General features: G+C 39.3%; 1 protein-coding gene across 1 annotated transcript in view; it reads right to left on the bottom strand.

The window, feature by feature from the left end:
- SLC9A2 (solute carrier family 9 member A2) overlaps positions 1 to 16,084 on the bottom strand; it is a 112,786-nt gene extending 96,702 nt beyond the window's left edge. Inside the window, exon 1 of the mRNA XM_037060819.1 lies at positions 15,362 to 16,084. Coding sequence (XP_036916714.1) covers positions 15,362 to 15,650 — 289 coding nt within the window. The 5' untranslated portion in view covers positions 15,651 to 16,084. The remainder of the gene's footprint in view (positions 1 to 15,361) is intronic.
- Positions 16,085 to 16,587: the final 503 nt, after the last annotated feature.

Here is a 16,587-nt window from a genome sequence, read left to right as displayed (position 1 = left end):
AATGTTTACAAAGATACTCATAGCAAAATGTCAACAAAGAGGGGAGATGGTTGAGCAAACTGTAACATAACACGATGTAAGAGTATACCACAGCATGCATCTTAATTGTGGCAATACTGCTATGGATTTATTCAAAAGAATGCTCAAAGAGAAAGAGCATAAGCAAAGTTATAATATTATTGTTATTGTATTTAAAACTGTTGAATTCACTATTTTATTCACAGATATATTTTGAAAGGTAAGTGCCTCTTAGATGAGACCCGAGAACCTACTGATATTCTAAGACTACATATTCTTATTTATCCATAGAGTTTACCTTTCAGACACAATGACTTAAATCAGTGTCAGAGACAGCATGAGAAGTATGTACTGGCCTCCTGATCTCTAGCCCACACTGCTTCCCATGCCTCCCTCCTTATTTAAGGTGTGAAACATGACCACCTTTCACTTACATATTCCACAGTAGTCTCCCCATTTTTGTCAATGGTTAAGAGTATGCCACCATTTTTATGTATTTCCCTTTTTGGAAACATGATCACATTCTGAGAATGGCACACATGTTGATTATTATTAACTTGACTGTAAAATAAATTTTGACTGATCTTGAGTACCTAAGTACCCCAAACAATAGATTCAGTTTCCTTCAACATAACCAAGTCTAAATATTGGAATCAAAATCTCATGTAACATAAAAAACTCTGGACCAGAGATTGCAAACTGTTGGGTCATGGGTCAGCATGGCCTTTCAGGACTATTTTGTTTTGCTTCACTTGTGTTTTTAAATATTGAGGTAATCTTTAGAAACAGTTTTCACATATAAATTCTCTTGCATGGTTTTTCTTAAAAAATCAGCAGACTAGACCATCTGGCCCTTACCCATGCCGATTTGTGCAAGATGGCAATTGGCTGGAGCCAGGCAGGGGTTCTTCTAGTCAGTGTTGGTTCAAGAGCTGCCTGCCAGACTTCTCCCCCCACCTCTGCCCCACCCCTTTCCCATATTTCCTGGGGCTTGCACATGTAGTCTTAGGCCCACACTGTCTACTACCTGCCTAGACCTCAAGTCCAAATTCTAATAATCAGATGCAACAAAGATTGCAGTGGAGACTGGAATGAGGGAAACTTACATTCTATTTCTCTTCAGTGTTATTTTCAGACTCCTCTCTTCCAATTTCCACCATAGCAACAAGAAAATAACTTAGGCACTGAGTTTCATGAATGAGGACTAGCTTCCCATCTCTTTAGCAAATGAGTGAGGGTCAGCTCCTCAGTAGTCAGGCATGCCTCACAGTCCCTGTTTAGGGTTTCTGTCAATGGGGTGGGTTCTCTGATAGGTCATGGGCAGCACATCATGGGCAGCACACAGAGTCGGTGAAGTTCACTTCCACAGGCTGAGGGGACTGACGGGGCTATGGGTTACACTGCTAGCCTGAAGTGTGTATTTGGAGATAGACTTCAGATTTAGAGTTTACAGTGATGTAGCAGATTCCACACTCTTGCATGATTCTATATATCTTCAAGGTTATTACTGAGCTTCATCCCCATGTGGCTCTCAGTGCCTACCTTTTTTTCTTCCTTTTCTCTTTTTCCATTTAGTAACACCATTTGGTGAAAGGGTTTACACAGGAAAAGACTAGATTTGAAGAAATTGTTCTACGGGTAAAACTTTTCCAACATGTAGGCACTATCTGGAGGAATGACAGAATCCCAAAAGTAGTTAAGTTCTGGTGACTATTTCTGAATAACTTTTTGCATAGTCAGGCTGTGGGAGAGACACAGGGAGGGAGCACTTTGCTAGGGGAGTGGTGATAGGACTCTGGTATACTGTAAATTGCATTTAAAACTTTCCATGCAGCTCAACATTTGAAAGCAATTTTTACTTTATTGTTCCAGGCTAGATGTTAAATCCCAGGATTTGCCATACTTTCAACCTGTGTGGTAGTAAATAATTGATATCAATTTTGGTTTTGTTGTTTGTCTACTGCTTTTATTAAGTTGGACAAGGTTACCCAGGGAGCCTCGTTTACCTGCCCCACCACTTTGTGTTGGAATTTTATTTTGTTTGTTTTTATTCCTTTAAGGAACTGATTTCTAAACAAATTTACCGCTTGCTTAAAATAAATAGATCAAAGCATAGTAAAGAAAACCATACAATTGCCAGTAATTGCTACCTAATTTTATTTTTAAATAAGTGGTTGCAAACACTCAACTGTAGTCGATAGTTACATGGAGGGGAACTACTTGCACACTGGTTGCTGGGGCTAAATTAAGAAACAACCCTATGTGATAAATTACTCTATTTCTCAAGCTTACTAGAATCATAACACTTTTGTTAACTTTGCCTTCATCCACGTGTCCTCCCATATACCTTTTGCTGAAAATACAAAAGGGGTTTCAATGAGCATCAGGATGTGCCATTCTTAAAAATTCCTATGGTTCCACCTTCATTCTAATTATTGTGTTTCATTAATAGAATAATCAAACCTACTAATATACTTAGTGGAAAAAATGGAGGGCAGTGGGCCTGCCAATAATAAGAGATTAGGAACATTAACAACACTTCTGGTTTCAGTGGCCTTGAAACACAAAATTGAAACATCAAAACAAAATGAAAAGAAAAAGACCAAAAAATCACCAAAGAGGAAGTAAAGCCATTAAGTACATAAATTAGCTGTCATATCAACCAAATCCCTTTGCAAAACCACTAGCTCTCATGAGTAGAGTTTTGAAGTTGAGCACATGAATGAATGTCAGCAGTTAAAAAAAAAGACCGTGAGAATCAAAATAGACGTGAAACAACTGAAAATATAACAGTATTATTGAGGATCTAGACATCACTAGTTTTAACTCTGTGCATTGTAAGTCCGACAGACATAGACAAAAACAAAACACACAAGGCCCTGACCAAGAGTCTCTACTTGAAGGGACAGGGACAGTGAGTACCCATCTGACTAATAAAAAAGTAATCACATGTCAGATGATGATAATCATGCTGAAGAAAGTGAGCTTGGGCAATAGAACACAAAGAGGCTGTGGCAGGAGCTTTTTTACTCAGGCAGATATATTATCTAATTCCCTTAAAAACGGGAGCTTCTTGATCTAGAGGCAGCATCTTAACATCTTTCCAGACAGGTCACAAGAAAATGCACAAAGAATGATGCCATTCTCTTAAGAAGACCGAATGATACTAAATGAATCTTTGAAGGTCAAAAATTTCATTGTCATTTCTCCTTACCACTTCGGTGTTGTGGTAAAGAAAGTGTACACTCAACCAATGTGTGGTTCTGTTTTAGAACAAAGGAAAAAGAGGGCAGGTTGACAGTTTCCATAGCAATAATTACTTTTGGCAGCACTTTGCTTTAAAACACTTTCCTATCTAGATTCCAAAAAACAAAACAACAAATCCCTATTTATGTAAAAGGTACCAGGGGATTTGAAAATTATCTTCTGAAAAACACATTTTCCCTAACTGTCCTATGTCTAGGCACCCTGATGACATTAAGCAGACCCAGCAGCTCTGTGGACGTGAGGGGGAGAGTCAAGAAGAGAGCCTGCTCCTGGAGAGAAGGTGTTATTGACTGTGAGACTTTTGTGCGCACCCTGTCCTTCTGCCCTCCATCTGTTATACCTGGCTGCATACCCTTCAATTTCCAGAACAGAAATCAGGAATAAAACAAAGAGCTTGATGTGCCTTCCTTTTCCATTACAAACAAACTTACAAAAGCAGTCAGATGAGTTTTTAACTTAACGTAACACTGAAAACCAAAATATGTATAATTTAGAGAGAAAGCTGTGTATAATACCAATAGCAGGAAACAGGAACAATCTAACTGGATAAAATAGACTTTCATGGTATAATGTTATGATGTTTTAGAGAAGGAAACAGACATCTGCTCTCAACCAAGGGCTAACCAAATTTCCAAGGTCTGTAAAATAGTACATTTACTAAGTGTGTTACCTCCATCCTCACAACAACATAGTGAGAAAGCTCTTATTGTCATCCCATTTTACAGATAAAATAACTGAGTTTAGAGAGGTTTATTAACTCACCCAAAGTCTACACATAGTTAAGTGGCAGAGCTGAGATTTTAGACAATAGAGCTTAAGTTACTAAAATATGTGAATAGTAGCATACTCTACCCATTAAAAGTAGAGTGACCAAATAAGTTATCATTCAAACAGTATATTTGAGTGTGAAATGGCACACTATTAATATATGTGCTAGAACAAAGAATGTAAACCATGGACAAATCAGGGTATATGATTACCTTAATTACTACATGATCAAATTGAGATGAAACTAAAAGTGTCTCTAATTATTATTTAGCTATTCATTTACTCAGTAATTATTTATTGAGTACCTACCATGAGCCACACTGTTCTAAATGAGTCAAACAAAGTCTATTCCCTCATGGAGCTTACATCCTAACAAATGTCATTTATGTGTGTTGGTGTGTCTGTATGTGCACATGTACCTGTGCAATTCAATAGTGTATATGTATGTGCAATAATAAAACAGCTATGCCGTCTTTCCTCCTATAAATCTGTTGGAGTTGAACTTTGACCTATTAAAAAATAGGGGCTGAACCTTTAACCTTAACATGACAAACATGTATTTCAAAAGCATTAGAATTCTACATTCCTTCAGTTATGAATGGTAGAAAAGTTTAAATCAAGGGTCAAAAATTCTAGACTTAAGTTTTAGCTCTAATACTCCTTATGAATCATGCTGCCTTGCTATTTCATAGCTTTTCTCTGTCCTACTGAGTTTACAGAGTCGTTGTGAGGTCAGACTAATCTTAACTTTGGAGTTGTGACTGTTTCCACATCTTATTTCAGTTGGTCCACAATAATCCTCTGAAGCATGCAGGATGTTATGATCATTATTATGTGATTTTACAATGAAAATCTGAGATAATCAAAATGCGGTAATATGGGTCAGTGTGAGACTCAAGTGCAGCTAGGCTTTGTGCTCTGGGTTAAAAGTAGGTGATATCAGGTACATTAAGGTGCTCTTGAGACCACTGACAAAGGTCTAGAGCTTAATATTCTTTTCCATGTGAGGTAGGATGGCAGGACAAGACACAGAGGAGTGATGAAGTGCACCAGCCAAGTATCTAACTTTTACCACTGGAGAGCTGCAATATCATTCACAAATTACCTAAATTCTGTAATCCGTTTCTTCATCTATTTTTTAAAATCTGGGGATAATAATTATGCCTTTTCTCCAGCATTACTGTGAGGTTTAAATAAGATAATGAGTACAAAGCACTTGGCCCAAATACCTGGCATGTGAGAATGCTCCATAATTGTTAGCGATTATTATTTTATTAAAGTAACCATGATAGACGGGTTACTCAGTCTCCATCTCCACCCTCTACTGCCACAGTAAATGAGATTATTCTGTGATATTATACTGCTCAGGTTTCCCAGCCTCTAGATCCTCAGGAACAGAATATCAGAATTGCCAGTGGAGAAGACACAGAAAAACAGCAACAGAAACATTCTGCTGCCCTGTGACTTCATGAGAAGTCACTTTGTCTTTTTTTTAGAGAATAACAAAACCTCTAAACTTTATTTTAGAGTGCTTTCACATACATGGTAGGCATGGGTAATCTGATTCATGGGTTATCTGATTCATTTTCAGGTGAAATTTCTAAATATAATTGTAAATTTGATTTTTCTTTTCTGTTTTCACAAGTAAGCCTTTGTATGACAACACTAACTACAATGATAAGATGAAATTCACATTTACAATATGATTCTGTCACAGCCTCATGGAGAGCCTTCAGAGGAGTTCCCATGAACCTCTGGAATTACTGAAGAGAGAGAGATACACAAGTCATATAAGGAATGAGTTTTTAAAATCAGGATTAGAAAGTGTTTGTACAGTGATGAACAATGTGCAGGGTTATTACAGGAAGTTATATAAATTATGATTCATAAATTTAAAAGATGTAATTGCAAAAGAGTAACCTATAATTGTGCATGTCTCACTTAAAATAATAATATGCCCATACCTATATTATTAATATAATAACTATATGTTACTCTTGGCTTAAGTTTCTTTTGTTATAAAAGTAAAATCTTTGTTATGAGTGATTTCTTCCCTACAGAGTATGTCATAATATCCCTATGGAAATAGTAAACAGATGGAGCACCTACAGATTCCTAGTTTTAATCAAGTAAGAGAACCAAGTAAGTAAATGCTTGGCAGGGTCACAAAACAAAGTTAACAGCAAAACTGAAATTGCACCAGAATATTCCTCTTCTAATGGGGCTATGATTTTCAAAACTTAGGTTTAACACTCCTTCAACTGCTGAGCTACTTCCCTTCCATACAAGTACAAAAATATATGAGATAAAACAAAGGCAGAATACTCACACGTCCATACCCTGAAGACAAAAAAAAAAAACTAGGAAAGCACATATTATTTTTACCTCAGAGAGAATCCATAATGATATTCTATGAGCAGAACATACCCATGGACTTGAAATATTATATAGAAAGCATTTCTTTAAAAGTGCCACATAAAATTCCACTCTATCTGTGTCCAACAATGTGGACACAGATAGCGCATCTGCTCACTACAAACATATAATGTTAACATCTAGCCATGTTCAACATTTTAAAGATCAGAAGGCCTGAAATAAGGAGAGAAATCAAATTGGGAGATGTAAGTTGAATTTCAGGCCACAGAAGCAGAAAAATTCTAGGTCACGATGGGCTAGAACCCAGCATTGGAACACCTACATGAGCACAAGAAATCTGACTTCAGACCAGTAAGGGAAGGACGCAGGCCTAAATTTCTGAGTATCAAAGAACTACTTTGTCCTAAATAATTACATAGTAAAAGATGTGTATAGCCAGGGAAAAATGAAAAGAAACACATCAACTCTATGTTATCGGGCAGAAGGAAAGTTCACCTCTAGGAAAAATTCATCTGTGAAGTATAAAACTTCAGGTCTACATCACATAATGATGTAAGTCTATAATTACAGTATTTGAATCACCTAGGAAATCCAAACTAAAATAATAATACTAAAAACTAATCACTGCAACCTGAGGTCCCAGGAAGAAGAACACTCAAAATACTTTTGTTACAACGTTTAACTACTTAAGAAAAACAGAATCCTACCAAATAAACATCTGCTGAAGTTAACCCATAATAATAACTATAATTTATGTTATGAAATAAATATACAAAAAGAAAAATCAGTAGATGTGATAAACATACAAATTAGCAACTCCCCAAAACTAGAAATGCAAATTAAAACCACAGTGAGGTATCACCTCATACCTGTCAGAATGGCTATCATTAATAAATCAACAAACAACAAGTGCTGGTGAGGATGTGAAGAAAGGGGAATCCTTTTGCACTGCTGGTGGGAATACAGACCGGTGAAGCCACTGTGGAAAGTAGTATGGAGATATCTCAAAAAATTAAAAATGGATTTGATTTTGACCCAGCAATCCCACTCTTGGGAATATATCTGAAGGAACACAAAACACTATTTTGAAAGAACATAAACACCTTTATGTTCACTGAAGCATTATTTACCATTGCCAAGATATGGAAGTAGCCCAAGTGTCCATCAGTAGATGAGTGGATAAAACAACTATGGAACATTTACTCAATGGAATACTAATACTACTCAGCCATAAAAAAGAAAATGTAACTCTTTGCAACAGTATGGATGGATCTGGAGAACATTATGCTAAGTGAAATAAGCCAATCAAAGAAAGTAAATACCATATGATTTCACTCATATGTGCAATTTAATGAGCAAACTGAACTAACAAGCAAAATAGAGACAAACTCATAGACAGAGGTCAGGATAACAGCTAAGGGAGCAGGGGCAGGATGGGAGGGAGTGTAGGGATTGAGAAAAGAAGAAAAAGGACTCACAGACATGGACAACAGTGTGGTGATTGGGTAGGGAGGGGGTATAAAGGGACTAAATAGTAATGAAAAAAATACAATAAATTTTTACAAAGGAAAATCAGTAGATGTAATGAACATACAAATTAGCAACCCCCCAAAACTAGAAATAACAGAACAATCTAAAAAAAACACAATAAAACAAATGTACTTTAAATAGATAAGATAATAAAAAGACAAATAAAACCTATAATGAAATAATAAAGAACATGAACAAACAGCAGATGAACTTGAAAAAGGACCAGTTACTTAAGTTAAAATACATTTAAAGTGAAAACTTCAATGAGGAGGTTAACCACAGATTTAAAGTAATGTGGTAGGTTGGAAATAACATAAAGTGACAATAAGAAACTTGAAAGCACAATAAATTTCAAGAAAGAAAAATAAAATAAATCCACCCTGAGAAAAATTGAGGAAACAGCTAAAAACCAAATGAAAAAGTCAAATTGAGTCCAAAGACAAATGAGAATAAAACATTAATACTCCTTAGCAACAAAAGAGGACAAAGTATAATAAAATAGTATTTTCCAACTGACCCTACAATAACCCAAGTGTTATATTTTATATAATCATTCAAGAGTGTAATCAAAATAAAGGCATTTAATTTTTTCTTAATTTTCATCTGAGGATATGGTTATTAATTTTTAGAAAGAGAGAAAGATCAATCACCCCAAGAGAGGATCAAACCCCTAACCTAGGTATGTGCCCTGATCAGGAATTGAGCCCACAACCTATTGGTTTATAGTATGATGCTACAACCAACTGAGCCACCTGGCCTTAGCAAAATAAGGACTTTCTTTTTTGACCAAAACCATGAGAATTTATTATTCAAAGACCATCCCTGAAGTATCCTCTAAAGCATATGTATCAGTAAAAAAAAAAAAAAAACAACATGGAAGAAAATGAGAAGACACAAGAAGTAACAATCAAGATAAGCTGGTAAGCATGTTTGCAAATCAGTGTAAACATTCCTAATATATGACTTCTGGCCAAGGTGGAGGCATAGGTAGATACACTTTGCCACCTTGCACAACCAAAAGAAGGACAACAACAAATTTAAACCAAAAAATAACCAGAACTGCCAGAAAATTGAACTGTATGGAAGTCCAACAAGAAAGGAGTTTAAGGAGAAATATTCATCTAGACCAGTAGGACAGGCAGAGAGGACTCGCTGCAAGGGGGCAGCTGGAGGACTGGGAGGTCGCATATTTGTGTGTGGATAAACCAGGAGGAACAACTAGGGAGCTAGACAGACCATGCAGCCCAGGGTTCCAGTATGGGGAAATAAATCCTCAAAACCTCTGACTGAAAAAATCTGTAGGGGTTGAGGCAGCAGGAGAAACTCCCAGCCTCACAAGAGAGTTCATTGGGGAGACCCAAAGGGTACTAAAATGTACACAAGCCTACCCACCCAGGAATAAGCACCAAAAAGGCCCAGTTTGCTTGTATGTAGTGGTGGAAGTGACTGAAAGCCTGTGGAGAGCCAAGCAAATAGCATTGTTCCCTCTCAGACTACTCCCCCATATATAGCACCACAATTCAACTATGTGGTTTGCCCCACCCTGGTGAATACCTAAGGCTCCACCCCTTACTATATAACAGGCCTGCAGAGACAAAAAAAAAATAGCCCAAATGAAAGAACATATCAAAGCTTCAGAAAAAATACAACTAATCGACAAAGAGATAGTCAACCAATCAGATGCACGGTTCAAAACACTGGTAATCAGGAGACTCACAGAAATAAGTATGGTCATAATACAGGAAAAAGTGAAAGCTATACAAAGTGAAATAAAGAAAAATGTACAGGGAACCAGAGTGAAAGAAGGAAAACTTGGACTCAAATCAACAGTTTGGAGTAGAAGGAAGAAATAAATATTCAACCAGAAGAGAATGAAGAAACAAGAATTCAAAATAATGAGGAGCGGCTAAGGAACCTCTGGGACATCTTTAAATGTTCCAACATTCGAATCACAGAGATGACAGAATGAGAAAAGGAAGATCAAGAAATTAAAAACTTATTTCAAAACATATTGAAGAAGAGCTTCCCTAATCAGGCAAAGGAAATAAACTTCCAGGAAGTCCAGTAAGCTCAGAGAGTCCCAAAGAAGTTGGACCCAAGGAAGCACACACCAATGCACATCATAATCACATTACCCAACATCAAAGATAATGAGAGAATCTTAAAAGCAATAAGAGAAAAGGAGACAGCTACCTACAAAGGAGTGTCCATAAGACTATAAGCTGATTTCTCAAAATAAACCTTGAGGGCAAGAAGGGGCTGGAAAGAACTATCCGAAGTCATGAAAAGCAAGGACCTGCAACCAAAATGACTCTATCCAGCAAAGCTATTGTTTAGAATGGAAGGGTAGATAAAGCGCTTCCCAGATAAGGTCAAGTTAAAGGAGTTCATCATCACCCAGCCTTTATTATATGAAATGTTAAAGGGACTTAGCTAAGAAAAAGAAGATAAAAAATATGAACAGTAAAATGACAACAAACAATTATCAACAACCAAATCCTAAAATATGAAAACAAAAAACAAACCAAGCAAAAAACTAGAACAGGAACATAGTCACAGAAATAGAGATCACATGAAGAACCCTTCAGCTGGTCAGTGGGGAGGCTCAAATTACAAGACAAAAAAAATTAGAATTCAATCATTGGTGAAAATCTATCCATATACAAACCATCAAATTCACTTGGTTTTACAGGTGAGTCTTACAATCCCACAGGGAACAAACAAGTCTATAGAAAAGATTATTTGTATATACCATAGGGCTTCAAGATACCTGAAAAATTTTGGGAAAAAAGCTTCCAATTAATGATAAATAATATTGTAATTGTTAAAGTCAATACAAAAAACCACATTTTGGGTGTGAAATGTTATTTTATAATAATAATATTCTATTATTTTAAAAGGTACAAAAATATGTCTGTGGTAGAGTACAGTGATGAAATTCTATAAAGTGCTTGAATTGGTCTTTAGAAAGAATATGAGAAAGCTGATAGAGTCATCCTTCAGACAGAACAGAAGAAATGTATGGTTAGCCCAATGGCAAAAGATTGAGACTTTGCAAAAAAAAAAGCAGTCAGAACTCTTAGCTTTATTAGGAAGAACCACATGCCATCAGGAACACCAACCTTTAGAATTACACTAAAAATGAGATGTGGTTGAAATAAGTGAGGACCATGACCCTAACCTGACCAACCAGGTGGTGAATATGCTTCAGGAAAAACAAATATGACAAAGAGAAACAGATAAAGGGCAAGAATTGTTGGATTGTTCTCCAATCCCCAGCACCACCAGGGATGAATATTTGGGTTATTCAGGAAGGTATTACCCAAGGAAACTCTGGTTTCATATTTCAAATTCATAGCATAGATCCAAGAGGACAAACTTTCATGGACCAAATCATTTTGTCATTCCCTTAAAATAATAATACACGCTATTTAATTTCAAGACAACAGGATGGAAGAGAGTGGAAAATACTACATTCTAACCTCAAGTTTAAGGGCAAAGAAAATAAAAAGCAGAATGAGTGTGGACACCTGGAAGAGTCAAATAGACAAGTTCCACAAAGACTACAGGACAAATGAAGGGGCACCTGAGGAACCACTGAGGACAAAGAAGGGGCTTCTGATACTTTAAACAGCCAGGAACCCAGTGCTTTGCCCCTGAACCTTGAATTGAGATTGAATGCATGCCTAAATTCACACAGTTTAGGACAAATCCCACTGACCCATTTTACAGGCAAGAAAAATAGAGAAGACAATTTTAGAACACTGCAGTAATTTTTTCTCTTCTTAATTTTGTGGCTTCCTTTTTTTTTAAGGCTGTAGAACTCCATCACTGGGTACAGGACTTAGCAAGCAAAGTGTGCACTTATATTGTTTAAAGAAACAGTTACTCAAAACACAAATATTTAAAATGAAAAAAACATGTGTGAGGACTGAAAAGAAAAATACATTGGGGAGATATTTCTGGCCAAACTTGCAAAAACTTTTCCAAACTGTGTTAAATTTTTAATGTTCTTTTACTTATTTAATCTACTTCACATATACGCAGACACATCATTATCATCATCATGTTAGAAAACTTTATTACTACAGAACCTTTTTTTTACCAAATAATTTGAAAGTTGATTTTCCCTAATAATAGGTAAAACAATGAAAAGTTAAGTTGACTCATTCAACAATCTGCCAGAAATTCACTTTCTCACTTCCGATTTCAATTTTTCTAAGATTACATTGTGTTATAATATAGAAAACCATTGGAAATTCATCATCAGGCATGATTTAAAATTAACATTGTTGTAGAGTATACTAGTTTCAGGTGTATAACATAGTGACTTGAACCTCCTACAAATGTTATTAGAAGCCTCCATTTGGGGCAATCTGTTTAATCTTGTTTAGATTAATCACTTACAATGTTTGTCCCCATAATTTGTGGGACAGTTAAGTTCAGATACACTAGGTACATGGCATAAAAGTTTCCCAAATAGAGACCATGTCATTTTCTTTGAGTTAATATCCTGTTGCCTCATAGCACCAGGTCCCTCTGCACAGCTCAAATTATGATTCTCCCCAAATTAAGCCATACAAGTCACCCCAAATAATAGTTTTTCATTGCAAAATTAAGATAAAATTTGAATGACTACAAGACTACTTAATTGGTTGTGAAAATGCCTCACAGTTCCAGAACAGTCATCCGCAAAGCCAGACAGAAAATTTGCAGGCTGGGGGATACTGTGAGGGAGAGCTCTGAGCATTTCCAGGCTCCTCTAGAAACAGAGCTGCTGCAGAAGACAGAGCTGGACTATATATATTAGGAAGAATCTAGAAAAGACCTCAAGCACTAGCTCTGGGAACTCTAAAACTATAGTCTCTTCTCTAACAACCAGCACTTCCCCCTATTCATGGCAGTCTCCACTGAGGCCCTTCTGTGCTTAGATCCTTCTGACCAAGAGATGTGAATATCTGTCTTCTTTTCCAAATCTGTGCCAACCCAGATGCAAAAGGAAAGAGGGAATAGTAGCCAGAGAAGTTCAGCACTGGGGAGAGGCTGACAGATCTGGAGAATGGCAAGTGTCAGGGGACCAGAAATAGAATCTACATAGGACAACTGCCAACAGGTAGATCAACATACCTATGTCCTCATACAAGCATGAATGCATTTTAATAAAATACCACACAATTAATGTGTGAGGTCATGTTAGATGAAGAGATCATGATAGAAAAAAAGTAAAAAAGAAAGAAAAGAAAAGGCAACCCACAGAATAAGAACACTTGGAGGAAGCTAAGCCTAAAATAGAAGTAGAGAATGGCAACAGGCAACCCAGCATAGTGGACAATGACCCTCAGTGGCAGCAATTCTCAGGGTCACTACTGCCACTCTCACTACCCTTCTACTAGAGATGACATTGTCTGAGCATGTCATCATGTTTACCATGCTCAGCATTATTCTAAGAATGTTATACATGTCTATTCTCATTGAATTTTCACAGCAAAATGAGACTCCAGGATAGACAGAAAGATGAGACATCAGTCAGTCATAAGTGGATCTTGGCTTTCCCTCCAGCAAGTTAGCCTTCCCATTTCTTAATTTTCTCAAATATGAAACCAGGTAATCATACCTACCCAGGATGGTTGTGAAAATTAGACATAATGAACTTAAGTGTCTACTTGCAGCTGTTATTAGTGTAATTAATCAGATTAAAATATTCAGAAGTGAAGGACAGAAGAAAGAGTTGTAATTGAATAGAAATGGCAGCAGAGAAGCAGTAATGGAAACAAGGCACAAAGCACCCCTCCAGTGATGCAGAGAATAGAGGCTGCATCTTGTCCCCTACTTTGTGTGTCTGTGAGCAACACATATAAATGCTCTGAGTTTCAGTTTCCACCTCTGCCAAGTGGGAGTATTAATACCTGTCCTTCCTACATGGCTGAGTTGTTGTGAGGACCATACCAGGAGATGGCACTTGAGTTATTATAATAGGCAAGGAGTTTATGTAAATGTGCATATCTGTCTTGACATGGGGAAATTCACTTCCTCTTATTCTCTTTCTCAGGTGGAATTAAAACACTGGCAATTATAGATGGCAAAATCATTAAATAGCACGTGCCTCCTTTGGTCACCACTAACAGAATATAATTAATTTAATCTGATCTGGAAGGTTCCCTTCGGGCTTATTCAAACAATTTCTACCCTCCCATAAGCCATCCCTTCTACCTGCTTTGCACTTCCCTCCCAATTACATCTTTGTTTATGCATCTCTGGAATGGGGTTTCCTTTCTTCTCCAACTGACTATATCCTGGCTATCCTTGAAAACCCAGATTAAACACTTCCTTTGCACGAGGAAGAGATTCCTGCCTCCTTACACCGCCATGCTTTCTTTTCTGAATTTCTCACCTTAGTTAGCATTTTCTTGCACTATGATCATGACATGTATACCATCTTTCCCACCAATCAACAAGCTCCTTGCGCGTGAAAGTCAATGTGTCTTTTCATCCTTTATGGAAACCTGCCTTACATTAAAACACAAGATCTTTCACAAGGCAAAGGTACAAAACATAAGTAATAGTGCATAAATTTTGACCTAATAATTTAAATCATTACAACAGCAATCGGCATGTTTTAAGATAAAAACTGTTTAAAATGTAAAGTAAAAACAAGCTGAAGCAAAAACAATGTAAAGTGCCACAATCATAACAAAAGTTTTCAGGATATGGGGGAGGATGAAGGTAAGAGAATACATTCTGAGTCTTTTGTTTTCCAAATGAGAGTCGAAGGTTGTTTGAAAAGTAGGTTTATTATTTTTAAGGATGCATCTCACCTCACTGGCCTCTGTCACCTAAGAAAAGGCTTCCTGGAGAGTTTAAGCCTCAGCCCACAGGAGGGAAGAGGGAGAGCATTCCTGCCCCAGCTGCAGGCACCCTGGTGTCCCCAGTTCCCTTTCATGCACATTGTCAGTCAGGTGCATGCCAGGCGCTGGGTCATAGGCCCTGTCCCTTCCAGTATCCAGGGCTTAACCCGTTTTGGCCTCTGTGCTCCCCCGCTCCTGTCTCCCAGTAAGTGAGGGCAATAAACTTCAGCCCACTGGCCTCCTTCCTCAGAAAACAGGTCTCAGCTTTGGCAGTGGGCTGTCACACTTGGCTAACCGGGCAGAAGTAAACAGCAAATTGCTAAGTGTGCATGGCTAATATTTGGGGCTATTTCAAGGCCAATGGCCACTTAAGAACCAAAACCAGGAAACTATTACTCCTTGGGTGGGTCCTTCTTTACCAGAAGAAACTAATCTGTCTGTCGCCCCTGCCTTTGGCCACTGGGAGGAAGGAATCCAAGACCTAAACATCAACTCTCCAACCCAATCTTCCCCTCCCTATCACCTCTGCCCTACCCCGCTGGTCCAAGCTCACTCACCTATCTTGGCCAGGGAGGCCAGCAGGATCCACAGGGTGATCTCGAAGGGGATCTGCACATGGGGGTAATCCAGGGTGAACACAGGCAATCGACTCTCCTCGAACTGCGTCGTTCCGGGAGCCACCACGCTTGCGGGACTGGGTGGATTGGAGCTGGTGCCCATTGCCCTGGGCAGGTCCAGCAGGGTCTCCGCCAGGGTGCCTGCCGGCCCTGCAACCTGCCGGAGCAGCAGCAGCAGTAGCGGCAGTCGCAGCACACACAGGCTCCTCCGGGTGCCTGCCAGCTCCATGGGCAGGGCTCACAGCGAACCAGAGAGCCCCACGACCAGGCCCCCCAGCACTCAGCACATGGCGAGGAACAGCGCCGCAGAATCCGGTCTCTGCAGCCCACCAGGTCTGTCCTTGACCTGAGCTGGCTCAGTGCCTGGCTCCGTGTGCACCCTCAGCGGCCCTCAGCTGTCCTTGGCAGCCGGCTGCCGGCCCATGCACAGTCCCAGATCACCGACAGCAGCTGCCGTCCCTGCCCTTGGCCGCCCACGGGAGGGAACGGGGGCGGGGCGGACGCAGCGCCTGTGCCTCTGGGCAAGGGGACAGCAGAGCTCCGGGCCAGGGCACCGCTCACCTGCCGGAGACTATGGGCGATGGGACCCCAGCAGCAGGGTGGGCCGTGGCTGCACCTCCCTCTCGAGGATACGGTGCGCTGAGATCCACCACCCCAGTAGCCAGCGAGCTCTGGGTGGAATTGCTGCGCTGAGCACAAGGTGGCAGGAGCTGTCCCCGCCCCAGAGGCAGCGTCGGGTGTCCATCCAGTGAAGTGGCCGGCTCGACCCACGCGTGGCGCTTTTGACAACGAAGCCTTCTCAAAAAGGACGCCTCGGTCCATTGGAGTTTAGGGAGCGGGAGTGAGCACAGGCTCAGAGTCAAGGGAGGACACAAAGCCATGCAGGTGGGGGTGCTACCAACCCAGCCCTGGCTCAGAGGCCCCAAACCCATTCCGGAGCTCTAGCGACCTCACAGAAAGTTTGAAAAATCCTCATTTTGTTCCCGCCCAGAGGGTTATCATATCTTGCTCAGGGCTTTCTCACTGAGCGCTGAAACGTCCTGTGCAGAACTCGATGTTCCCACTCCCCTACCGAATCCGCTTATTTTTCCACCTTGTAATGGTTTCACTCACTGTTCCCCTGTCACATCCACTTTTCTTCTCCCTGCCCCCGTCACATGAAAGAA

The sequence above is a fragment of the Sturnira hondurensis genome, unplaced genomic scaffold (assembly GCF_014824575.4).
Source record: "Sturnira hondurensis isolate 20B ecotype Veracruz unplaced genomic scaffold, ASM1482457v3 Scaffold0012533, whole genome shotgun sequence".
NCBI classification, from domain to species: domain Eukaryota; kingdom Metazoa; phylum Chordata; class Mammalia; order Chiroptera; family Phyllostomidae; genus Sturnira; species Sturnira hondurensis.
The sequence above is the reverse complement of the archived record's forward strand: the minus strand, read 5'-3'. Positions and strand labels throughout refer to the sequence as shown.